At 45.9% G+C, this 26189-nt stretch overlaps 2 protein-coding genes across 6 annotated transcripts in view; one reads left to right on the top strand and one right to left on the bottom strand.

Annotated features, from left to right (window-relative positions):
• Positions 1 to 24063, bottom strand: part of LOC110293451 (arylacetamide deacetylase-like 4) — a 124504-nt gene extending 100441 nt beyond the window's left edge. The window contains exons 1-3 of one of the 4 annotated variants that reach the window (XR_015047292.1): positions 23721 to 24063; positions 19242 to 19338; positions 841 to 1005 (exon numbers count right to left, since the gene is read on the bottom strand). Coding sequence is in view for 2 of the 4 variants with exons in the window: in XM_029475838.2 (XP_029331698.1) it covers positions 841 to 849 (9 nt within the window). In the remaining 2 variants the exon portion in view is untranslated. The remainder of the gene's footprint in view (positions 1 to 840; positions 1006 to 19241; positions 19339 to 23720) is intronic. The other 3 variants (XR_015047293.1, XM_029475838.2, XM_029475839.2) reach the window with 3 other exon arrangements.
• A 156-nt stretch (positions 24064 to 24219) lies between these two features.
• Dhrs3 (dehydrogenase/reductase 3) overlaps positions 24220 to 26189 on the top strand; it is a 35513-nt gene continuing 33543 nt past the window's right edge. The window contains exon 1 of one of the 2 annotated variants that reach the window (XM_021159311.3): positions 24220 to 25006. Coding sequence is in view for 1 of the 2 variants with exons in the window: in XM_021159309.3 (XP_021014968.1) it covers positions 25146 to 25340 (195 nt within the window). In the remaining variant the exon portion in view is untranslated. Of the gene's footprint in view, positions 25341 to 26189 lie in introns of both variants that reach the window. The other variant, XM_021159309.3, reaches the window with a different exon arrangement.

Genomic DNA, 26189 nt, shown 5'->3' with positions numbered 1-26189 from the left:
GTGAGACTATGCAGGGGCCTAGCAAACACAGGAGTGGATGCTCACAGTCAGCTATTGGATGGATCACAGGGCTCCCAATGGAGAAGCTAGAGAAAGTACCCAAGGAGCTAAAGGGATCTGCAACCCTATAGTTGGAACAACATGATGAACTAACCAGTACCCCGGAGCTCTTGTCTCTAGCTGCATATGTATCGAAAGATGGCCTAGTCGGCCATCACTGGAAAGAGAGGCCCATTGGACTTGCAAACTTTATATGCCCCAATATAGGGGAATGCCAGGGCCAAAAGAATGGGAATGGGAGGGTAGGGAAGTGGGGGGCGGTATGGGGGACTTTTGGGATAGCATTGGAAATGTAATTGAGGAAAATATGTAATAAAAAAAAACAGTGAAAAAAAAAAGTTTTTTTCACTTAAGTATGAATGTCCATCACCGGGGTGGGGGCAAACACCAAGTAAAAGAGGGGAAAAAAATGGAAGTGTTTCTAAACACATACCAAATACAGAGCCTGCTGCTTATGGTTCTACATTGTCTTAATCTGGTAGGTTGAAAAAATAATAATGATGATGATAATGATGGTGGTGGTGATTGCAACTATTGTCATACCAATCCAAAGATAAAATTCTTCTGTGCACTCACTACTATACACACCTCACAACTGTAAGAAAAACAAAGCAGTCTAGTGATTTGCCAATCCATCTTTGGAGTCCTGAAACAAAGTTAAAAATTAAATAGAGGATAACTATGCAAAACTAAGCAGCCCTGATCAAGGTGTGATCCTGCCCATTGCTGAACCATCATCATGTCAATTTGTCTCTCCAGCAAGGTGGTCTAACAACTTACCAGAACCATGCGAAGTCTCTTCCTGAGAGACAAGCTCTCTTTGGCTGGCACCAGGCTTCAGCCTTTTCTTTCTCCCTGCATTGAGATTCCCGGGAAAATTCAAATTTCTTGGGGCCACTTTTTTGTTTTTCATAGTTGGATGGAGGGGCACAGGTGTCCTCTTTCCTGCAGGAACAGAAAAGGCAGAGCCATTTACCTTCTGAGTTCCCAAATCTTAATGAGCTTTATCCTTTATCCTTCCTTCCAACACAGGGCACTAGGGGACAGAAAGACTGAGAGTTTTAACACCTACTTCCATCTCTCCCAAAACCTCCAGTCCAGTGGCTTCACCAAGACTATGTTCAGCTGAGCGTAGACTTCACACTTGGAGAGGCTGTGAGAGCAGTCACGGGAGGCAGGCAGAGCAGCACCATACTAACATTTCCAGTAGACACTGAACGAAGCATGCCCAGGCTGTTGGGCATCTGTAGGTTGGGAGGAGGTGGTTTGGTTTTGTTTCATTTGTTTTGTTTTTTTGTTGGCAGGGTCTAGCTGACCTAGAACTCTCCATGTGGAGCTGACTAGTCTCAACTTTGCTGTCTCCAGAGTGCAGTGATTAAAGGTGTACATTGCTTTTTGTTTGTTTGTTTGTTTCAATTTTTCATTTCATTATTATTATTAGATATTTTCTTCATTTACATTTCAAATGCTATCCCGAAAGTCCCCTATACCCTTCCCCTGACCTGCACCCCAACCCACTCCCACTTCCTGGCCCTGGCATTCCCCTGTACTGGGGCATATGATTTTTGCAACACCAAGGGCCGCTCCTCCCATTGATGGCTGACTAGGCCATCCTCTGCTACATATGCAACTAGAGACACAGTTCTGGGTGGTACTGGTTAGATCATATTGTTGATCCTCCTAAAGGGTTGCCAACCCCTTTAGCTCCTTGGGTACTTTCTCTAGCTCCTTCTTCAGGGACCCTGTGTTCCATCCAATAGCTGACTGTGAGCATCCACTTCTGTATTTGCCAGGCACTGGCATAGCCTCACAAGAGACAGCTATATCAGGGTCCTGTCAGCAAAATTTTGCTGGCATATGCAATAGTGTATAGGTTTGGTGGTTGTATATGGGATGGATCCCCAGGTGGGGCATTCTCTGGATGGCCCTTTCTTCCATCTCAGTTCTGAACTTTGTCTCTGTAACTCCTTCCGTAGGTATTTTGTTCCCCATTCTGAGAAGGAACGAAGTATCCACAATTGGGTCTTCCTTCTTCTTGAGTTTCATGTGTTTTGCAAATTGTATCTTGGGTAGTCTATGTTTCTGGGTTAATATCTACTTATCAGTGAGTGCATATCATGTATGTTCTTTTGTGATTTGGTTACCTCACTCAGGATGATATCCTACAAATACATCCATTTGGCCAAGAATTTCATAAATTCATTGTTTTTAATTGCTGAGTAGTACTCCATTGTGTAAATGTACCACATTTTCTGTATCCATTCCTCTGTTGAGGGACATCTGGATTCTTTCCAGCTTCTGGGTATTATTAATAAGGCTGCTATGAACATAGTGGAGCATGTGCCCTTATTACCAGTTGAAACATCTTCTGGATATATGCCCAGGAGAAGTATCACTGGATCTTCTGGTAGTACTATGTCCAATTTTCTGAGGAACCGCCAGACTGATTTCCAAAGTGGTTGTACCAGCTCGCAATCCCACGAGCAATGTAGGAGTGTTCCTCTTTCTCCACATCCTTGCCAGCATCTGCTGTCAAAAGGTGTGCATTGCTACACCTGGCAACAACTGGGATTCTTGTGGCCAGAACTCTGGGTGCTCACAGGTTTATTATAGCTGAAGGGTTTATTATTGCTGAAGACTCTTCCTGTGTACCAAACATGTTAGTAAAACTGGCAGTGGAGGTGAGCATATGGAAATGAAAACAAAACTGAATCACTTTTCTAAAATTACTAGCAGTGATATCCCACACCGCAATCTATGATGTGTGTTACTTTTGCACAGTTACCATAGCAATGTTATAAACATTTAAAGGTCCACCTTTAAGAAGCACCGGTCCTGGATGAATTTGGGTAAGGACTACAGTGCCCTCTAGAGGTAGGTACTAGTAACATCTCTATTTTACTGATGCTAACACCAAAATCCAAAACCCACGTTATTATTAAAACCACTTGTTGGATTTCCTGGATGTTTTGAGTTAGGATCTTTTTGCATTTTCCATTTTCTTTGATTGTTGTGCCAATGTTCTCTATGGAATCTTCTGCACCTGAGATTCTCTCTTCCATCTCTTGCATTCTGTTGCTGATGCTCGCATCTATGGTTCCAGATTTCTTTCCTAGGGTTTCTATCTCCAGCGTTGCCTCACTTTGAGTTTTCTTTATTGTGTCTACTTCCCTTTTTAGGTCTTGGATGGTTTTATTCAGTTCCATCACCTGTTTGGTTGTGTTTTCCTGCAATTCTTTAAGGGATTTTTGTGTTTCCTCTTTAATGTCTTCTACTTGTTTAGCAAGTGTTCTCCTGTATTTCTTTAAGTGAGTTATTTAAGTCCTTCTTGATGTCCTCTACTATCATCATGAGATATGCTTTTAAATCCAGGTCTAGCTTTTCAGGTGTGTTGGGGTACCCTGGACTGGGCGAAGTGGGAGTGCTGGGTTCTGATGATGGTGAGTGGTCCTGGTTTCTGTTAGTAAGATTCTTACGTTTACCTTTCGACATCTGGTAATCTCTGGAGTTAGTTGTTATAGTTGTCTCTTTTTAGAGATTGTTTCTCTGGTGATTTTGTTACCCTCTATGAGCAGACCTGGGAGACTAGCTCTCTCCTCTGAGTTTCAGTGGTCAGAGCAGTCTCTGCAGGCAAGGTCTCCTCTTTCAGGGAAGGTGCACAGTTATCTGGTGTTTGGACCTCCTCCTGGCTGAAGATGAAGGCCCAAAATAGGATCTTTCCCAGAAGCTGTGTTGCTTTGGCCTGTCACAGAAGCCGTTGTTTCAGTAGTCCACACTCTCACCTGTGTAGACTACTTTCCGCGGAGTCCCAGAACCAAGGTGGCTCCCGAGGAACCTGAGGCAGAAGCCTCTTAGGCCGGGCGGAAACCTGTGCTCTGACCAGGAAGGTGGCCAGTTGTCTGGTGCCGAAAATGGCGCCGCCTCAGAGGCTCTGTGGCTCTCGCCTGTCCCAGAGACTGCTGGCCTCTGTATTCCACACTCTCACTTGTGCAGACTGCCCTCCGCGGAGTCCCGGAACCAAGCTGGCTCCCAGGGAACCTGAGGCAGAAGCCTCTCAGGCTGGGCGGACCCCTGGTGGGATTGCAAGCTTGTACAACCACTCTGGAAATCAGTCTGGCGGTTCCTCAGAAAATTGGACATAGTACTACCGGAGGATCCAGCAATACCTCTCCTGGGCATATATCCAGAAGATGTCCCAGCCGGTAAGAAGGACACATGCTCCACTATGTTCATAGCAGCCTTATTTAGAATAGCCAGAAGCTGGAAAGAACCCAGATGCCCCTCAACAGAGGAATGGATACAGAAAATATGGTACATTTACACAATGGAGTACTACTCAGCTATTAAAAAAATGAATTTATGAAATTCATAGGCAAATGGATGGACCCGGAGGGCATCATCCTGAGTGAGGTAACCCAATCACAAAGGAACTCGCACAATATGTACTCACTGATAAGTGGATATTAGCCCAGAAACTTAGGATACCCAAGATATAAGATACAATTTGCTAAACGCATGAAATTCAAGAAGAACGAAGACCAAAGTGTGGATACTTTGCCCCTTCTTAGAAATGGGAACAAAACACCCATGGAAGGAGTTATAGAGACAAAATTTGGAGCTGTGACGAAAGGATGGACCATCTAGTGATTGCCATATGCAGGGATCCATCCCATAATCAGTTTCCAAACGCTGACACCAGTGCATACACTAGCAAGATTTTGCTGAAAGAACCCAGATATAGCTGTCTCTTGTGAGACTATGCCGGGGCCTAGCAAACACAGAAGTGGATGATCACAGTCAGCTATTGGATGGATCACACGGCCCCCAATGGAGGAGCTAGAGAAATTACCCAAGGAGCTAAAGGGAACTACAACCCTATAGGTGGAACAACAATATGAACTAACCAGTACCCCGGAGCTCTTGTCTCTAGCTGCATGTGTATCAAAAGATGGCCTAGTCGGCCATCACTGCAAAGAGAGGCCCATTGGACTTGCAAACTTTATATGCCCCAGTACAGGGGAACCCCAAGGCCAAAAAGGGGGAGTGGGTGGGTAGGGGATTGGGGGGGTGGGTATGGGGGACTTTTGGGATAGCATTGAAAATGTAAGTGAGGAAAATACCTAATAAAAAAATAAATTAAAAAAATAATAAATAAAAAAAGAAAAGAAATGTAAATAAAGAAAATATCTAATAAAAAAAGTCATGATTTGGAAAAAAAAAAAAAAAAAACCACTTGTTGGTGTTTTCAGAACCTGAAACAGGGGCTTAACCCAGAAGACACAGAGTTGCTTTGTCTCTCCAACTGTACAGATGAACGGAAAGACAGACAGAAGCTCATCTTTTGGATATGGTTTGCCTCCCACACCAGGGCTTCATGTACCTTTATTCTCTTACTGCATCACGAATCAACTAAGAGCCATGCCTCTGGGTGGATGAATCTATGGGAGGTGAGGGGGTTCCTGAGTTTTCAGGAAGGATTAAATGAAAGAGGGATAGTGTCTTAGAGTTTTACTGCTGTCAACAGACACCATGATCAAGGCAACTCTTATGAGGACAATATTTAATTGGGGCTGGCTTACAGGTTCAGAGGTTCACTACATTATCATCAAGGCAGAAGCATGGCAGTGTCAAAGCAGGCATTGTACAGGAGGAGCTGAGAGTTCTACATCTTGTTCTGAAGGCAGATATGAGAGGACTGGCTAACAGGGAGCTAGGATAAGATTCTTAAAACCCACACCCACAGTGACACACTTCCTCTAACAAGGCCATGCCTACTCTAATAAGGCCACATCTCCAAATAGTGCCACTCCCTGGGCCAAGCATATTCAAACTACCACAGACAGCCTCCCCCAGAGTGAATAGCCCTTTCTAAGAAGTGGGGCTTCTCTTGCCTGCTCACCTTCACTCCTGGCTGCTGAGTGCATAGGCTTTGTTGCTGCCAACCTTGCTGCCATTATTACTGACATAAGAACCCAGCTTCTTAAAGGGATCTGCAACCCTATAGGTGGAACAACAATATGAACTACCCATTACTCCCCGGAGCTCATGTCTCTAGCTGCATATGTATCAAAAAGATGGCCTAGTCCGCCACCAGTGGAAAGAGAGGCCCATTAGTCATGCAAACTTTATTTGCCTCAGTACAAGGGAACACCAGGGCCAAGAAGTGGGAGTGGGTGGGTGGGGGAGTGGGTGGGGGAGCGGGTGGGGGACTTTTGGGATAGCATTGGAAATGTAAATGAAATAAATACCTAATAAAAAATAAAATAAAAAATAAAATTATACATCTGATAGGAATGATAAATTGAAAGAAAGAAAGAAAGAAAGAAAGAAAGAAAGAAAGAAAGAAAGAAAGAAAGAAAGAAAGAAAGAAAGAAAGAAAGAAAGAAAGAAAGAAAGAACCCAGCTTCTACAGCTTTCCAGCATGGACTGAAGAGCAGAAGCTCCCACAAATCCTCCAGGCCTTTGATGCCAGACTGAGACTACTGAAGTATCCAGGCTAAGCACTGAGCAGCTACAGGGTTCTCAGCCTGTAGACAACTATTGTTGGACTACCCAGCCTGTACTGTGTGAAACAAGCTAATGAATCCCATTTGAAATATATATTCATTCTATTAGTTCTGTTCCTCTAGAGAACCCTAATATAAATGATGTCTGGGCATACCTGAACTTTGGCATGAGGCTTTTCTTTAACCAAAAACTGGGGATCCAAAATACATCACTATAACCCAGGACTTTGCATATTTTAGGTAATGGTATGTACAACTCTACCACTGAGTTGTACTTTCAGCCCCACAGTGGGTTTTTAAACACATGCTGTGAAGCAGGCAAGCATGGGGAGTACTTTAGCAGCCTGGGACTCTAGTGGGAAGGATTGTTCTCTCCTCTTCTCTCCTCTCCTCTCCTCTCCTCTCCTCTCCTCTCCTCTCCTCTCCTCTCCTCTCCTCTCCTCTCCTCTCCTCTCCTCTCCTCTCCTTTCCTCCTCCTCTTCCTACTCTTCTTTTTCTTCTTCTTCCTCCCCGCCTTTCTCTCCCTTCATAATGGACTTGGCAGCCTAGCTCCTTCACCTACCCATTCGATGTTCATATCCCTCTCCAAACAATGTGCCTAGCAAACTGAGAACCCCTGAACCTCCTATGTATGTCAGGCATACTTGAATCTCTTAACGGTACTATCGATTTCTCCACTCTTAGAAACAGTCTCATTTAGACAGTTTCTAGTTGAGAATATTCCCAACGTGTCCTATATGAAGAATAAAAGGGGCAGCCAGCATGAACCAATGCCAGGCACATGTACGAAAAGGCAAACTGAGTCCTTCAAGTGAACTTTCAGAGAGAATCCCCTATTTATTTAATCTTAGGCCTATGCATACTTGGGCATACATATAATTAAAATCAGATGCATTATGGGAAAGGATGAGTTCTGTAGGAAGATATGGCATAATCAATCAAAATACAGAACCCCTCAAGCCACTCCCCACCGTAGCCAGCCCCTCCTTCCTTTAGACCCTATAAGAAAGACATCCTAGGCCATAGACTAAGACTCTTGAATATTCTCACGCTTGTGACCAGCTGTCAATCATGATGATATATTCTCTCTAATCCATACTAACCCTTCATTTCTAATAAATTTCTATCCCTTTGCAAATTTATGTAGCCCTCATTTTCAGTTCTTTAAGTGATAGGCAAAGAACCTGGAAACATTCACTCAGACACACACACACACACACCTTGCAGGAACAGTTGTACCAGAGAGTCCATTCTCAATCAACAGTCAGCTCTCAGCCTCAATCACCAAGTAATTACACCCCAGCCATGCAGTAAATCTCCATCTTGCAATATCTTGGGAGAGGCAGGAGAGAGGAGGAGGAAGACAGCATTTCCCAATAACTTGTTGTGCTTGGCCCAAAGTATCTGGGGAAGATATGATGAGGCTCATGCCCTATAAGAATGCCCTGGTATCACCAGGCTATGGTGATGCATCTGCCTGAACCCCCTGCCCCATTCCAACACATTCTGTGGACCAGGCCAGGCCCTGTATGCTGCAGTGTAAATCCTCCCAACTACCCCAGCCTTGGGAGCAGATCCCTTGGGGTCACTATCAAGAGCCAAGAATTCTGAGAATTCAGGGTGGAGGGAGCCCTCAAGAAAACAAATGAGTGATTTGATCCTTGCACCAACACATTTCTATTTCCAGCCTGGGACTAGGCTCATCCCCTGGGAGAGAAGACCAGGCAGGAGGGAGCAGAGGCCAAGATACACTTGTAGTTTATTGTAGCACTGAACTGTGTTGACTAGGGGAAAAGAAAGAGCTTAAGGCTTTCCTGGGTGTGAGCTTCACTTAGTCAGAAGGAGGGGGGATGCTATGAGGCAGCAGTTTTGCCTCAAATGGAAACTTAATGGGGTTTCAGACTCATAGGAATGTCCTCCAAAATGAATATGGCCTTTATTTTACAACCACACAACATTTTCTAGCACTGAGTTAAACCCTGGTAAATGCATAATGAGCATTGTGACTGTTTTATAGGCCAAGAAAACAGGGCACAGAGAAGTGTCTGATATGAATGATAGGAGCTAGGGGTGTGGCTCATGATAGAATGCTTGCTAGCATGCTCAAAAGCCCAAGGTTTGTTTCATAGCACTTCATAAACTTGGACATGGTGGTGTATACCTCTAATGTCAGCATTTAGAAGTGGAAGAGGAGGAGTTGGAGGTCATCCGTGGCTATCTAGGGAGTTTGAGGCCAGCCTGGACTGGATGGATCCGGTCTCAAAAGAAAAAAGAGAAAGGAACAGGAGAAGGTGTAGTTCAGTGTCTGACTTTCTATGTTGATACTGTGATATATAATACTAGCCAATTTAGGGGAGGAGGAAATGTTTATTAATAAATATATTTTATTTTACATGTACATGTGACATGTTTGTGCCTGAGTGTGTCTATATGCCATGTGCATACAGGAGTCTCTGGAAGCCAGAAGAGGGCAACAGATCCCCTGGAACTGGAGTTACAGATGGTTGTGAGCCATGATGTGGATCCTGAGGCCTGAACCCAGATTCTCTGCAAGAGAACCAGTACTCTTAACCACTGAGCCATCTCTCCAACTCCAAACTTTGGGGTGGCCATCTCCTTTCTATTACCGTGTCCTCATGGTTTTCTGTCTTTGCCTCTGGATGATGTGTACTTGCCACCATGGCCAGCTAATTCCATCCCAATCTCTGTCACTAACATCATGACATCTAACTAATTGTTTTAATAATTTATTTTTATTTTATGCACATTGGTGTCTTGACTACATATGAATCTGTGTGAGGGTGTCCTATCCCCTAGAACAGGTTTTACAGACAGTTGTGAATTGCCATATAGGTGCTGGGAATTGAACTCAGGTCCTCTGGAAGAGCAGTCAGTGTCATTAACCACTGAGCCATCTTGCCAGCTCAAGCACATTATCATCTTTTATTGTTTGTTCATTTGTTTGTGTTTTTCAAGACAAGATTTCTCTGTGTAACAACCCTGGCTGTCCTGAAACTTGCTCTGTAAACCAGGCTGCCATCAAACTCACAGAAATCTGCCTCCTTGAGCGTCCCTTAAAGTGGATGCTAGGGAATAGAACATCTAGAAATGGATCCTCTAAAAGAGCAGCAAACACTTAAAGGCTGGGCCATCTCTCCAGCCTAAGATTTACTTTTTTCTTTTTGTTCGTTTGTTTGTTTGATTGTTTGGTTGGTTTCTTGGTTGGTTGGCTTTCATTTTTTTTAAGACAGGGCCTCACTATTTAGATCTGGCTGTCCTGGAACACATTGTGTAGATCAGGCTGGCCTCGAACTCAGAGATCTGCCTGCTTCTATCATCCAAGTGCTGGGATGAAAGGCATGGCCAGCTCTACTTTTATTATTTTTAATTATTTTATACATCAACGTGTGGGTATGCGCACATGAGTGTGGGATAGTAGACAGTGCCAGGAAACTCTGTAAGGTTGAGCAGGCCCAGAGTCCTCGGCACCAGGTACCCACCTGAAATGGTAGGCAGCTCTCTGATCCCTGCCAGATTCCAGGCCCAGAACACATGCCACAATTCCCACATAAGGAAACACGGCCTGTGGTCACATAGCCCATAAAAGAGTTCTCCATGCTAAATTCCTCAGCTTGGGCTGTTTTCCCACCCCCTGAGCAGTGTCTCCGTGTTTCCCTATAATCTATCGGTGCAGGGTAAACAAAGTCAAGAGCTCCCTGAGTTTCGCCTCCCCAGAGGCACTTCTACACCCCAGCGATTTGGCAGAACATGGACACATTGCACACATGCATAAGTGCAACTGTTCATGGAGGCCTTACACATATATCAAATACACAGGAGCTGGAGGACACATGGCTGTAAAGCTGTGAGCTACCAAGGTATAGTGGGTACATGGATAATCCTAGCACTGAGGACATAGGAGGACTCTAGGGGCCAGCCAGCCTAGCTGAAATGGTATACTCAAAGTCCACTGAAGAGACCCTATCTCAAAATTTAACGTGGAGAAGTGGTAAAGAAAGCTATCCTGAAGCCAACCTCTGGCCTCCACATGTGCTTTTGAGGGCAAGCACACCTGAACATAAATGTCCCAAACACACACACACACACACACAGGAAAACAGAAATAGTATCTCTATACCATCAAACTTAACAGGAAAGCCATTTAAAGATCAAGATATGTCTTAGCCCCTTGTGACCAGAGTTTTATCTTATCAGAATGTAGGCCCATCCAAGATACCTCTAGAGGGGGCTGGAGAGATGGCTCAGTGATAAAGAGCACTGGCTGCTCTTCCAGAGGACCTGAATTCAATTCCCAGCACCCACGTGGCAGATCACACCTGTCTGTAACTCTGGTACCAGGGCATTTGATACCCTCACACACACATACATGCAGGCAAAACACCAATGAACATAAAATTAAAAAAAAAAATTATATATTTCTAAAACAGAGGAAAAACCAACCTAGACATCTCTTTGGAGCCATCCTACAATCCAAGTCATCAAAGAAAGAGAGAGAGAGTAACATCTCTTAGGAAGAGATCTTTGAGCTCTCACCTAAGAGCCACCCAAATATTAGATATGGCTTCTGCTGAAATATGTTGCCAAAGTTTTCCAGAAGAAGCCAAGTCTATGCACTTGGTATGCTAAAAGCCCATGTTTTAAAACTTCTGTGTCTGTCTGTCTGTCTGTCTGTGTCTGTGTGTGTCTGATTCTGTGTCTGTGTGTATGTGTGTGTGTGTGTGTCTGTGTGTCTGTGTGTATGTGTCTGTGTGTGTGTGTCTGTGTGTGTGTCTGTCTGTCTGTGTGTGTCTGTGTGTTAACTGTCCATGTAAATATGTGTATTATATGTGTCCATGTAAATGTGTGTATAATGTATGCATGCAGGTACATGCACGTGTGTGGAGGCCAGAGGCAGTTAGTTACTGAGTGTCTTCATCAGCCATCCTCCATCTTAGTTTTTGAGGCAGCATCTCTCAGTAACCTGGAGCTCACCAATTCATCTAAGCCCAGCTTCCCAGTGGATCCCAGGGATCTGCCTGTTTCCATCACCCCACCTATCAGATTGCAGGCACATACCACTTCATCCAGCCTTTACATAGTCCTAGGGATCCAAACACAGATCCCCATGGCAACTGCTTTACTCAGTAAGCCCTCTGTCTCTAGCCCCTAAAGGTCTTCTGTTAATAAACTCCAATTCTGCTTCATTCTGGCTCATGTTGAACTTGTTTTCTGCAGTGAAATGCATGATTTCTTCCCCAGCCTTTTAACTCCCTAATCAATTGAGAAAAAAAATAGATCTGTTCCTGCACCTCTTGGTGACAAGGACACAGCTCCACACTGCCACCCTCAGCACCCTGGGGAGTTGCTTGTGGTTTGGCGGGGAGGTGGGGTGTCAAGTCAGTGCAAACTGGGATTTGTGCCTTTAACACTGAAAAGAATGTCAAAACTGTCAAATATGGAATAGAGTTGGAGATATTATTGAAGATACTTTAATACAAGCTTAAGAGTGGGAGTTAAAATAAAGAGGGTGCTTAGAACAAAGTTCAGCACACCCAAGTGGGGCTATGTGCTTTCCAAGAGAGAGTATGGGAAAGTAAGACACATCCAAGTGTGAATGCAGGTTCGTGGGGAGGGAATGAGCAATGAGTTGTTCTAGCATCTGCGCTGTCTTGGTAATTCTGGAGTTACATCCCTAGAGATAACTAAAGAACAATTTTTCCCTCTTCTCTTTCTCATGTAATAATGCTGGGTAGACAGATTGATGATTTCATAATTCCTGATAATTTTATAGAACTCCTAAATTTATACAAGTAATTTCAAGTCCTCTATAAAATAAAAGCTGCAAATAGAGCTCTGTAAACCTTAGTGTGTCACAGGCTAATTGCACTGAAAAAGAAAGCAGGCTTGGAACAAATTTATGATCAAGGAAAACATTCCTTCTAGGCTAGGAAAGAGGTCACTATCTGGTAACTAAAGGTCATAAACTGGGAATGGACAATTTGTTTTATGTGCAAGGACAGAAAATAAAATATTGACTAGTTAATCTATACAAAACTTCAGAATAATAAGACACAAGGCAGGTGATTTGTCTTTTGAAAAAGCCATGCTAACTTGTGACATAAAAATTATTGCTTTAAACTTATAATGAACTCATGGGACTAGTAACAGATAATGAATGTTTAGTCAGATACTAGTCTTAATGGAAAGACATATAAACAATTCTGCTGTTATTCCTTAAGTCTTATCGATTTATGACATGAATTACTGTCTTAAACTTACTATGAACTTATTGGAATGTAAAAGTATTTAGAAAATCATGTAATCAATTATTCTGCTGTAATGATTATACTGGATAGTTGTATGAGAGAATTTTTTAGAGTCAGTATATATGCTGACAAAAGAAAATTAAGGTGTTGGAACTTTTTTTTTTCTGCTTCATCCAGAGTGAGTGGGTGTTTATTCTGCATGCGTGAATTTCCGCTTTTTTTTCTTCCTTCATTCTTTCTTTCTCTTCTTTTCTTTTCTCTCTGATTCATAAAGAGTTAATAAGCTCCAAGTCTCTCATATGGCCAGTGAGGGGCCCTAGAGACAGGGAAAAAAGATCCCAGCAACTGAAACTTCTTTATTTACCCCCCTGCTGCTAACAGCATGAGTTAATTGCCAGAAACCAGTGGCATTTAGCCACAGAATAGTAAGAAACCAGCAGCTTTTAGTCACAAAATACAAAGAGTTCCAAGGCCAGAGAACATCAGTCTTTGGCCTTCATCTGACACTGTTTCCCACCTCAGCACCAAAGAACCTCTAAAGGCCAGGGCAGGCCCCCAGCAATGGAGTCCTGTTCCACTACAATAAGAGGCCCCAGCCATTATCATACATACAGACACCTCGGTGAGGTGTGTCTTATATTCCTCAAATTTTTCCCTCTCCTTTTCTATCCTGCCCAGCATTCATGAAGCCTGAGTTTTATTGCTAGCACAGCACAAACTAAAAACAGAGGAGCAAACCTGTTATCCCAGTACTTGGGAGGTGTAGGCAGGAAGATTGAGAGTCCCAAACCATCATCCCCTACAGAGTGGATTGAAGGCCATCTTGTGCTACCAGAGGAGGAGGAGGAGGAAGAGGAGGAGGACGAAACAAAAAAGCAAAGAAAAAAGATGACGGCTAGATCAACAGCTAAAGTACTTCCTGTTCTTCCGGAAGACCAGAAATCAATTCCCAGCACCCACATCAGAGATCTCCAAAGAACTCCTGTAACTTCAGCGCCAAAGAATCTGGCTCCTTCTTCTGGCCTCCGTGGGTATCTGCTTGTACCCACTCATACACACAGATACATAAATAAAAACTAAAAAGTTTGTAAAGATGAAAGGTACTTTAAATTCCTGCTTCTGCTTTTACAACTTATCTGAAACCTTAAACACGGAGCAAGGAGAACTAAGTGGCTGGTGACTGTCTAGGGGGAAATACGGCAGAGACAGGGAGAGAAATGAAAAGGTAAACGCCTATCAAGTGCCAAGTGATGCCCATGTTCCTAACAACAACCCTACAAGATAACCAAAAATCATCTTAAACCTGAGGAAACCAAGACATGTTATGTTTAGCTAAATAATAATAAAAAAATTTAACCTTAAAAAGATATTATGGGCAGTGGTGGTGCACTCCTTTAATCCCAGCACTTAGGAGGCAGAGGCAGTCATATCTCTGTGAGTTCAAAGCCAGCCTGGTCTACAGACTGAGTTCCAGGACAGCCAGGAGTACACAGCTGCAAGCTGCATGTCTAGGGTAGGAAACAAGGCTGGACCTGGATCTTAATTAATGGACACCTTCCGTTAACTTCTTTTGTAGGGAGAAGAACAATGTTCTCTCTACCTTTTATCCCTTTAGGCAGGGGGAATATCTGTGCATGCAGATACCTATCTACATACAAATATGCTCATCACATAAACAAAAGACCAGTCTGCATTTCACTTCCCTCCTTTTTCTGAAGTCATCTGAGGCAGCACCCACTTCTAGAAAGAAGCCTGAGTTTTATTGCTAGCACAGCACAAACTGAGAACAGAGGAGCAAACCTGTGGGGCAGCTGCTAGCTATTCACACTCTGTCTATCCCAGGTGGGGCAGCTGCTAGCTATTCACACTCTGTCTATCCCAAGTGGGGCAGCTGCTAGCTATTCACACTCTGTCTATCCCACTTAGCTACTTTCCAACCAAATCAGCCTCAGAACATCCTTAGAGTGAAAGGAGTGAGGGTAGACAGGTCCATACTGTCAAAACCTGTTATTTTTCTCTCTGTCTCAAAGGCAGGCCTCAGCTCCTTCCAGCCCCACAGACATCAGCGTTCACCTCGGAAGAAGCAGAGACCCAGCTGTATCTGAGCAGTGTTTTTATAAACTCATGAAAAGAGGCTTTATTGGAAAGGACTTAGGCAGGAGGCAGGCACAGGGCCTGCGACACGTCTGGTGGTTTCCTGTGGGCTCCTGGCAAGCAGTGATCATTAGCAGATTCTGTTCTGGGCTCAGGACTGGCTCCAAGTGACGGGGTTTTATGGGACTTACGCACAGAACTTTCTTGCAAAGCACAGCATTATAGGATGGATTACATGGTTCTGAGGAGCAAAGGGCCTGGCTCCTTCTCTGACTTGTTTTCTGAAGTTTGTAGAGGCTTCATGGTTAGGCCTCTGTAACCTCACACCAGGACTTCTGGTCCTTTTTAAAAGCCTACCTTTTTGAAAAATAAAAAGTAAATCACTAGAAAAAAAAATCCATCACTAAGTGGATGGTTTCCCACAGCTCAGTGTACAACACTGGTGATATGTACAGAAGATGGTATTTAAAGAGAGAGACTGCATGCAGTGGTCTGAGTGTAGCTCAGTTGACAGAGTGCTTGCCTAGTCAGCATCAAACCCAGCAGCACATAAACTGGGTGTAGTGACACACACACACATAATTCCAGCACTCCGGAGGTGGAGGCAGGAGGGGTGGAAATTCAAGGTCATGTTCAGCTGCACAGTAAGCTGGACACACACACACACACACACACACACACACGAGAAGGGGGCAGGGGAGAAAGGGGAGAGAAAGGAAGGAAATCATAAACTGCTGTTATCAAGAGAGAGGCAGAGGCTGGTGAGATGCCTCAGGAGTTAAGAACACTTGTTCTTGCAGAGGACTCATGTTCAGTTCCTAGTATTCACATGGTGGCTCACAACCATCTGTAGCTCCAGTTGCAGGGGATCTGATGCCCACTTCCGACCTCCAAGAGTACCAGGTGCACATACATACATTCAGGCAAAACATTCATACACATAAAAAATAAATAAGTTTATAAACTAAAAAGAAAAAAAAAACAGGCAGTATTAACAGGCTGTTAAGTCCTGCTCTCTTTTTTTTCCTCTGTCTACAGGTGTGTACATGCACGTGTGGTTATGTGCATGCATGTATGGTTATGTGGATGCATGTATGGTCATGTGCATTCATGTGTGGTCATGTGGATGCATGTGTGGTCGTGTGCATTCATGTGTGTGATCATGTACATACATCTCTGGTCACATGCATGCACCTCTAGTCATGTGGATGCATGTGTGTTCTCATAGAAAGACAGAATTAGAGGGGTGTGCTTTGAATCAAACCTCAACTAAAACCTCCTTATCTGTTCCTCCTTGTCTCCATGACCTTAGCTGAGTTCTTCAACCTCCTTCCCACTGATGCAAGACAGGTTACAGACCCTACCTCGAGGGAACTATTCCACCAAGTGAAATTAAATCAGAATATGAAGTGTTTCATATACTGCCTCAAACACAATAAATCCCAACTAAGTAGCAACTAAACAAACAAGAAATTTTCCTTTGCAAAGGTGGGATCCCACAGTGATTGAATTTTGTACCTTGTTAACTTAAGGGCTTCATCACTATAGATGTGTGGAAATGGGGTTCTGCCATGGATTGATGAGTGTCCCCCACAGGTTGATGTGTTAGTGGTTTAAACCCCACGGAGATGCTACTGAGAGGGGATGAGCCTTCCAAAAGTGGAAGCTAGAGGGAGGCTCCTAGCCCACTTAGGGGCATACTCTTAAACTGTGGTACCTAGATCTCTCCTGTCTGCCTTGGCTCATACAGGTAGCTTTTTGGTTAATTATGTTCTCCTGACATAATGTTCTACCCTCTCCAGAGGCTCTAAGGTAACCACTCCAAAGCCTCGAGGAGAAACAAAGCTCTTCTCATAAGAAGCTAATTGCTTCAGCTATTTGAGGATAGCCATAGAAAGCCAGCGAAAACCACTTCTATTCCTAAGGAAGTACATTTCAAATATAAATGTTTATGCTGGGCAGTGGTGGCACACGCCTTTAATCCCAGCACTTGGGAGGCAGAGGCAGGTGGATTTCTGAGTTCGAGGCCAGCCTGGTCTACAGAGTGAGTTCCAGGACAGCCAGGGCTACACAGAGAAACCCTATCTCGAAAACAACAACAACAACAAAAATCAAATATAAACGTTTTCAAATACCCAGGTGTCTAGAAAACAAGAGGAAATCATATATCCCAGGCTGGCCTCAAATGTGTTATATAGCCAAGGGTGTCCTTGAACTTCTGATCCTCCTATCTCTACATCCCCAGCACCACTGTGCCTGGTTTGTATAGCGCTAGGTATCACTAGGCAAGCACTCTACCAACTGAGTCATATCCCAGCATCCACTTATGTTTATAATGATGTCAATTGTCAATGTTATACCTGTGCTTTTGATCACTTCCTTCATGACAATACAGCCTCACAAGTCCAACAAGCATTGATACAGGCTGCAGGGTCTCAGCCTCCAGAAAACCTGCTCTTTACACCCATGTTCCCATCCACACCATTCAAACTTACATGAAGTGGAGAAGAGACTCCTCCCCCCCCCCCCACCTCTGCGCCTTGTCTGCTAAATGGGGACAAACCAATCTCTCTCTCTCTCTCTCTCTCTCTCTCACACACACACACACACACACACACACACACACACATACATCTCAGCAGTAGACTGTGTTGGCAACTATTCAAAGCAATGGAGCCTGTAGTTGGAAAATTCTCAGGAAATGGTAAAGTTAGTTACCAAGTTGGAGACAGATTTTTTTTAACTTATTTTCATAAAATTTTACTGACTCATTTACTTTTAGAAAGGTTTCACTTGTAGCTCAGGTTGGTCTTGAACTTATTATCCTCGTACTGCCGACCTCTGGAGTACAGGAATACAGGTAGGGATGAAAACCAGAGGCTCACATGTTAGACAAGCGCTTTATTACTGAGCTACACCTATCCCTAGCCTGAGACCTAAAGCTTCAAATTACAAATACACGCACTTCTAGCCAGCAAGGTGGCTCAGAGCATAAAGGGGCTTGCTGACAAGCCTGATGATCTAAATTCAATCCTCTGAATCTCCAAGGTAAAAGAGAGGGTCTACTCACAAGTTGTACTCTGACCTTCATGCACATGCCATGTGCATGCATGCACATATACAACATACAAATAAAATTTAAAACAATGAATACACACACACATTCATTCATTCATTCATTCATATTTGTCTGCTCTTTGTGTTGGGTATTATTTTGGTTTGGGTTGGGCTTTGGGGTGTGTGTGTATATGTGTGTGTGTGTGTGTGTGTGTGTAATTAGAACGATCTATGCAGAAACAGAAGTGGCCAAACAGAGTCTCTTCAATGACAGAGTTGCAATGAATGGAGTCACAGCTGGCAGCAGCACCTCTAATCTCTGTACCCACTGGCAGGCAGCAGGCCAGACACAGCTAAGGAAACAAATGGCCAAGTGCCAAGGTGGGTGGGTGAAGCCAGGAGCTTCTGTGTGCCCCACAGAAGACAGGAACAAAGCTATGCCTGTGGCCCGAGAACACTCTTAGTGTTCATAGGAAGTCTCCAGATAGGTCAATTATTAGGAAGCAACAAGCTTAGACCCAGCATCCAAAGCAGATCCTGGAGATTGAACCTTACTTTGCTACTTAAAAACCTGGGGCCATGGGGAAACTATTGCGGGCCTTTGTGTCCTTTTCCATTAGGAGTAAATGAGACATGAACTTTGAGAAATTAGAATGGCATTTGGGGTACAAGAAATGCTTTTAAAATGTTTGTGCTAATTGGAATTTTTTTAAAAAAGAGTTCTTTTATCCTTTAAAATTTTTTATTTCTTATATTTATTTTCATGTGTGCCTGAGTGCACACACATGGAAGCCAGAGGAGAACTTGCAGGAGTTGGTTCTCCTTTTAGACAAGGTTTCACTTTGTAGCTCAGGCTGGTCTTGAACTTAAGATCCTTCTGCCAACCTCTGGAGTACAGGAATACAGGTAGGGATGGAAACCAGAGCCTTGCATGTTAGACAAGCGCTTTATTACTGAGCTACACCTATCCCTGACCAAGGAGGACAGAAAATGACATAGGATCCCCTCTAACTGGTGTTACAAGCAACTGTGAGCTGACTTCGATACAACAACCCTCCCACCACCTCCTCGTTTCTGCCACATCTCTGGCTATGCTCACCTGACCCTGGCATCCAGAACCCTGTCTGCCCCTGTATCAGTTCACCAAGACTTGGCAGAAGCCTGTCCCCACTGCCAGCCTGAGACCTGAGCAACACAACACAAGTCTCAGCCTGAGCACAGGATGGGGTGAGAGTGTGGTTGCATGAAAAATACTCACCTTTGTGCTCTGGCCACTGGAGATTAGGAGTACTGAGTGGGATCAAAGGAGCCAGTCTACCTGCTTCTCATGTCTCCAGTCCTAGCAACCAGACCTGCTAAAGAGAAAAGGGCACTGTCAACAGATGTTCCATATTAGAAGAGGAGGTGTTTTATAGGGAGTGTTGAAATAGTCTGGGGGCTTTGCAGACTTTTTTCCTCTGTCTTGAAAGAGCCACACATGCCCTCCCCACAGGGGTCTCCACCCATCTAAAGTCTGTCTCTCCCTCTGTTTCCTTTGGTCTGGCAAGCTGCCTATGCTGATTGCCTTGTACAGTTCCTGTGCCCCAGACATCCACCAATTGGGAAGACCCTCTAGACCACAGTCCTTTAGGTAAATTCTCAAACGTTTCAGTCTAGAACTTACTTTTGAGCTGCGGTAGACCGCAAACTCATGATCCTCCTACCTCTGTCCCCTGAGTTGCCAGTGTATACTACCACACCCAGCTCAACATAAACTTGGGTTCTCCACCAGAACAGTTATTGTTCCCAGATCCTGTTCTGTCTGTCTGTCTGTCTGTCGATATCTATGTTTGTCTTTCAGCCTACCTGTGTGTATGTAAGTATATGTAAGTGTATGTTAGTGTGTCTGTGTATGTAAATGTCTTTGTGTATACTGGACATTTTCAAACTCTGTTCCAAAGCTGAAGGGCTGGGCTAAGCTGGGGGCTCAGTGATAGAGTCCTTTTCCTGGCTTACATTCTCAACATTGCAAAAAACAAAGGAGCTGAAGATCGGTGAAGGGGTGGAGTAGATCAGCAGTGGGCACCAGTATTGGCTTCCGGGATTCAATTGCCCAGACGTCAGTCTCTTGTCAGTCTCTTTGGAGGGAAGGGATCACTGCAGGTCACTGAGCTTGGGCTTCAGCTGTCTCCCAGTAGCATGGAGCCATCACTGAACTGAGCAAGGCTTAAGGCCTGCCTTTCTATATCTTAGAGGATAACTGGAAGTCTAGTTGCAATGGTGGCAAGGAGAGAACTTTGTAAAAGAAAAACTCTCAGCCTTCATTGCTTGGTGCTGGGTGGAAAACAGAACGGGCTCAGTGGTCAGCAAGCCACTAGCTGCCGCAGCGCCACAATGAGCTAACTCATTAGGTAGTCTACTGTGTCTGAGTGTGCAAGATCACACATGCATGTGAATGGGAGTATGTGTGGCAGTGTATACACACACAGTGGCCTGAAAAGGACTTGGAATTTCTCCTGTCCCTCTCTGCCTCACTCCCTTGCGATGGGGTTTATCACTGAGCCTGGAGCTTGCTGTTTTCCAGCTAGGTTGACTGGTTAGCTGCCAAGCAAGGATCCATCCACCAACTGGCCCTGCCCACTTCCACCCCTGGCACTGGGGTTACAGAAGCACATGGCCACATCTATCTTTTTACATTGATCCTGGGAACCGGAACTCAGGTTCCCATGCTTGCACAGTGTCACAATCAGGGTTTCTTTTGCTGTGATGAAATCTCATAACCTAAAGCAACTTGGGGGAGAAAGGGGTTTATTTCTCTTACACTTCTACATCACAGACTCTCATGGAAGGAAGTTAGGGCAGGACCCTAGAGGCAGGAGCTGATGAAGGAGCCAGAGAGTCATGCTGCTTATTGGCTTGCTCTCTATGACTTGCTCAGCCTGTTTTCTTAAAGAATCCAAGACCCCCAGTCCAGGGATGGCACCACCCACAATGAGCTGTACCTTCCCACATCACTCACTAATTAAGAAAATGCCCTACAGGTTTGTAGGTTTGCCTACAGCCTTATATTACAGAGATGATTTCTCTATTAAATTCTCCTTCTCTCAGATGACTCCAGCTCCTGTCAAGTTGACATTAAAAACCTAAGCCGGCGCACACCGCAATGCTCTTACCCACCAAAACATCTCCCAAGTCCCTAGACAGCCTACTTCTAATTGTAAGGCCAGCAAACCTCTTTTCACTGTCTTTAATCGCAAACCAGGAAAGTTGGAAGGCAACTCCGCCACAGGGTTCCAACTGGCCCTATAGGAGAGTTGTTTCTTGCACCTCCCTAGCTGTGCCCAGCCCCAGCAAGACTGAGTCATGGAAAAGTTACTTCTGCTCATTTCTCCCACCAAGCCCACAAAGGCTCCTTTCACGTTGTCAGGAGGGGGATGAAAAAAAAAAAGTGTGGGGCCCTCCGCCCAAGGCTAGGATGAAATTTTTCAAGCTCCTCTCTAGAGTTAGACTCAGTATCTCCTGCATCAAGAAAGCAGAATGGACCAGTACCAAGAGAGAACGGGGACACATATCCCACACTACGACTTTCTTATTGAAACCAGCCTACTTAGTTGTGCAACCTTAGCCCGATGCTCCCCCACCCCTATTTCCTGGGAACTGAGGTGTAGGGAGGGAAATGGATAGAGACGGTTACAGCTCATCTCTGGAAAGCTGATGCTGGAGGAAGCCTAAAGCTCACAGATACCAGGACCACAAAATCCACATGCTGACAGTAGACCAAGTAGAAACAGGGCCATTTCCTATCTCTGGCCAGACCTTGCATCTGACAGTTGCTTTTGGAATTGCCTAGCTGGTTTTTGTTTGGTGGTTTGTTTTGTTAGTTTGTTGGGGGCGGGGGGGGCAATTCTTTTATTTTGAGTTGTTGTTGTTGCTGTTGCTGTTGTTGTTGCTCCCCTCTGACTCCAGCTCAGACTCAACAGGGAGAAGCCTGTGTGGCCTTGAATGAATTGCTTACTTATCTGTTGGGCCCAGTTTCCTTTATTGCGTTGAGAGGGCACATAACACCCACCTCCCCAGGCCATTCGGGAAATTGTAGTGTGTATAAGGCATGTGTGAAGATCCATTGGGGTTCACAGTGTCTTTACACCCCTGTCCCAGACACACACCTGTGGGACATGGACAAGGGTCCTCCTGGTCACTCAGCTGGTCTAGCATCTGATCTGAACAGGATGAACACATACGTGTCTTTCTGTGAATGGCTGGATCTCCATGTGTTAGTAACCTTTGCTATGAAACAGGTAGAGAAGAGGCTGTGATCTTTACAAGTCCTTAGCCTTACATGGAGAGAAAGGCCTAAGCAAAAAGAATAGCTCATTAGCCCTACCAGTGTTGAAAACGCTAGTAGCTTAGAGGTGCAGTGTCCCATGTTAGCCACTAGGCGTCTCCAAGGATAATAGATGAGGGCAGAAGCTATGCAGCCTTTTGGGGGTCTCCCCTACTTGGTGTCTTGTACATAGGCCTTAGCAACCGCTGGGGGCCAAGAGTCCGACCCTCCCTGGCTGCCATTTCTTTCCTGTTGTTTTATAGACCTGGAAGATGGACGAAATGGCCACCATGGTGGGGTGGGATCTAAGGAAGGCAACGGCCAGCCCTTTGGACAGTCCTTTAAAAAGAAGAATGGAGCCTGCAGGGACTCTTCACTGCAGTTCTTGGCCAAGCCTGTCCTCCACCTCTCTCCTGCCTTCTTGCCAGAGTGGGGTGGGATGGGAAGAGAAATTAGGTCTGGACTGAATCCCTCCCTCCTGTACTTCCTGGCTGGGTAACCTGGGAAATAGGATGACAAAGTCCCCAAAGCGAGGTCAGCTGGAGGGTGGAATGTCAGACCAGATCGCAGGAGCTCCTCGCAGGAGAGCAACTTCCTTGCCCCTTCATCGAAACCTAAGAGTTCTCATGACAACTTCTCCCCAGAACTACAGTAGTTGGCAAAAGAGGAAGTGATCTCCACCCCCTCCCCAAATCAGCACTTCTCAAAGGGATTTGTTCACACCCAGGCGGGGAATATTAAAAGCACAGTTAGTTCCTTGTGCACCCAGGGCCTGCTGGATCAGTCTTTGGGGTTGAGGCCCAGGACTCCCAGCCTGAACAAGTCCAGGGCTGGAAAGGGCTGCCCCAGATTACAGGGCAGGCTCCCTGGCTGTCTCTCCCTCTCCCGCCCAGGGATGTGCAGAGGGGGCGGGTGGCAAGTCTCATCAGCACTTTTAACTGGGCCTGCTTCTCATGACTCACCTCCTAGACTTCCCGCAACAGGCAAGTCTAAATAGCTGGGTCCCGCCCTCCCAACAGGGAGACGTTCTTACAAGGGGTGGGCAAGAGGGTACAAGGTGGGTGCCCAAAAGGTCAGCTGGGTAAGGGTACCCAGAGAGGGGGCACTGGATGAACTGAACAGTGGCATAGGTTTGAAGACGTGTTGTTTACAGGCTTCTGTTATTAAGGAAATTGCTGTCAGTCGAGGTAATTCTAGCCCAGATAAGCAATAAATATGCTCCCAGCTAATCTTATGGGGATTTTATTGGCACCTGGGGTTAGAGGTCCTTTACCCTGCTCCCCTTTCTCCCAAAGCAAAATCCTGCCTCCCAGGGGTCCCCGTACCTCAATGTGAGAGACTTTACGTTAATACACGTTAATACAACTTCGGATGTACACTCTTTGAAGGAAAATGGGAATCAGGCAATGATGAAACATAACCTCCTGGTCCTACCTGGAGGCAGAAGAATGACCAAGTGACCTGAAATGAACCATTGGCGACCCAATAGCATCAAGGCATGCGCGAGTTTCCCCTCCGTTTGCCCGGCCGCTCAGGGGTGGTCACCTGGCCCAGGCTGGGAGCCAAGTCTGATCCAGCAAACTGGCTTGCCAGAGTTGGTTGCAGCGTGTTCGAGTTCCGACTACGAGCCCTCGGGGACTAGGGCAGCAAGTCCCAGCTTGCAGAAAGGAGAAGCGAGTCCCAGGAGAGTGCGAGACACAGCGAGACCGGGTGCGCGCCCAGGCGCGTGCCCCGCCACGGCGCAGGGGGAGGGGAAGTCGCCGCAGCCACTCAGAGGCACGATAGTGAAGCCTCCCAACAACTTTAACTGTCAATCAGACTTAATGGGGTATTAAAAAAAAAAAGGAGGGGGCGCCCTTTCGGTCCACGCCGCAGCTGCCCCGCGGACGAAGTAATAGGGCGGTGCAGACTAGGGCGTCCTATCCACGAGTGCTCCACAGTCGGGGCCCGACCAAGTTGGAAAGAACAAAAAAGAAGGCAATAAATACTAAAGGGGAGGGGGGAAGAGAGAGAGGGAGCCACACCGAGCGGCAACTCCCAGCCCGGGCTGCAAGAGAGGGAGGAGGGAACCGGAGAGAGCGGGCGCGCGCGAGGGCGAGCTGTGCACGGGAAGAAACTGACACCCGGACCCCCCACTTCTCCTGCACGGTGCTGGCAATCAGATCGCGTTTAAGCAATTTCCTGAGCCCAAGAATAGCAATGAGTCGGGAGACTTTCGCGGACTGAAATTGGGAGCTGCAATCACTCCCCAGGTTTTGTGTGTGGTGTTTTTGTGTGTGGTTTTTTTCCCCCTTTCTTTTTCTGGAGAAAGTTGGAGGGGGGCGCTACAATTGGGAAACAGCTTTTTTGTTTGTTTGTTTTGTTAATCTTGCACTTTGAAACCGCGGACTGTAGCAGTGTGCGCGCTTGCGGTTGGTGCTTTTTTTTTTTTTTTTTTTAAACGTCCCTGGCCTTGCCTAAACTCTTCTGACGGTCTGTAAACATTACCTGTGAATTTCCCAGCCGAAACGGCTGTTGGGGCAAGAAACTTCTTGTTAAAACTTCCCACCCGTGTACTCTCCACCGCCCCTCTTACCGTCCCAATCTTCTGAGACGCTTTTTACCTCTCCGCCAGAGCAGAGTTTATCTTTTTTTTCTTTTTCTTTTTTTTTTCTTTTTCCTCCCATTTTTCCTCGCCCTGTCCTTTACATCTGAAAGGAGATCAGTTCAAGAGTGACCAGGTGGGACGCCTCCTTTTCCTTATTTAGTTTATTATTGTTTGGGGAAATTTTCTTTCTATCTTTTTTTAATTCCTGTCCGGGGAGTTTTGTCCACCGCCTCCTACCACCTCCCCCTGTACCCGGCTCCGCCGCGCGGAGGATGGTGTGGAAATGGCTGGGCGCGCTGGTAGTGTTCCCTCTGCAAATGATCTATTTGGTAACCAAAGCAGCCGTGGGACTGGTGTTGCCCCCCAAGCTTCGGGACTTGTCGCGGGAGTCAGTCCTCATCACCGGCGGTGGGAGAGGCATCGGACGCCACCTCGCTCGGGAGTTCGCAGAGCGTGGCGCCAGAAAGGTACACGGCGTGGGGGCGGGGTGGCACTGCGACACCTGGAGTGGGCGCTGAGAGTAAAGGGACTCTGGCGCGCAGGGAGGGGGAGGCAGTCGTGGGGGGTGTTCCCACCTGCTGCGGGTGCGGAAACCAGCGCCAACGATCTGAAAGTCTTAGGCCACCCACTCCTTGCATCACCTGGGACTGAGAAGCAAGTCGGTTTCATCCTTCGTAGATTTCCCGGGCACGGGTCTGTGTTTTGGCAGGCCCTGAGTTGCTTGGCTCCCCTGGGATTGGTATCTCGCTGGCTATTTACCCCTACCAACTACCATACCTAGAATACCCACCCATTCTGCCGCATGACTCTTTCTTTAAGGTGTAATGCCCCCCCCCCCCTCTCTCTCTTTGCCCGCACCCTGCCAAGCTCAGGGTGTGCGCGCGCCCCTAGGTAGAGCTGGAAGCCAACCCCCCTGCTAGCTCGCGCTTGGTATTTTGCTTGGCAACTCGCTGCCTAGTCCCAACCAAACTGAGAGGTTGCAGCTAGTCAGGGACGTGAGAGAGGGTGCTCGGTTCAGATTTGTAAAGGAGAGAGTTGACGTGGATGGTCTAGTCCTGCTGAAAAACTGGGAGGCCCAGGTGTTTAAAATTCTGAAAGAGGGGTGAGGGGTTAGCCAGCCGCTGATAAAGAGAGCCCTTGTCCTCACCTTCAACCTTGATTCCCACCCCCACCTCACCCCACCCCTGCCCTCTTCAACGGAGGGGATCCTTCTCTGCTGGATTGGAAGGTGGCACTGTGCCCCTCTGACCACTGCCTCTTATTATGTGGGTGACATCAGCTCCCCATGCTCCAGGTTTTGGAGACGTGGTGTTGCA

Source organism: Mus caroli, unplaced genomic scaffold (genome assembly GCF_978045245.1).
Source record: "Mus caroli unplaced genomic scaffold, Mus_caroli_1 scaffold_6, whole genome shotgun sequence".
Lineage (NCBI taxonomy): Eukaryota > Metazoa > Chordata > Mammalia > Rodentia > Muridae > Mus > Mus caroli.
This window is presented reverse-complemented; position numbering and strand designations above follow the sequence as displayed.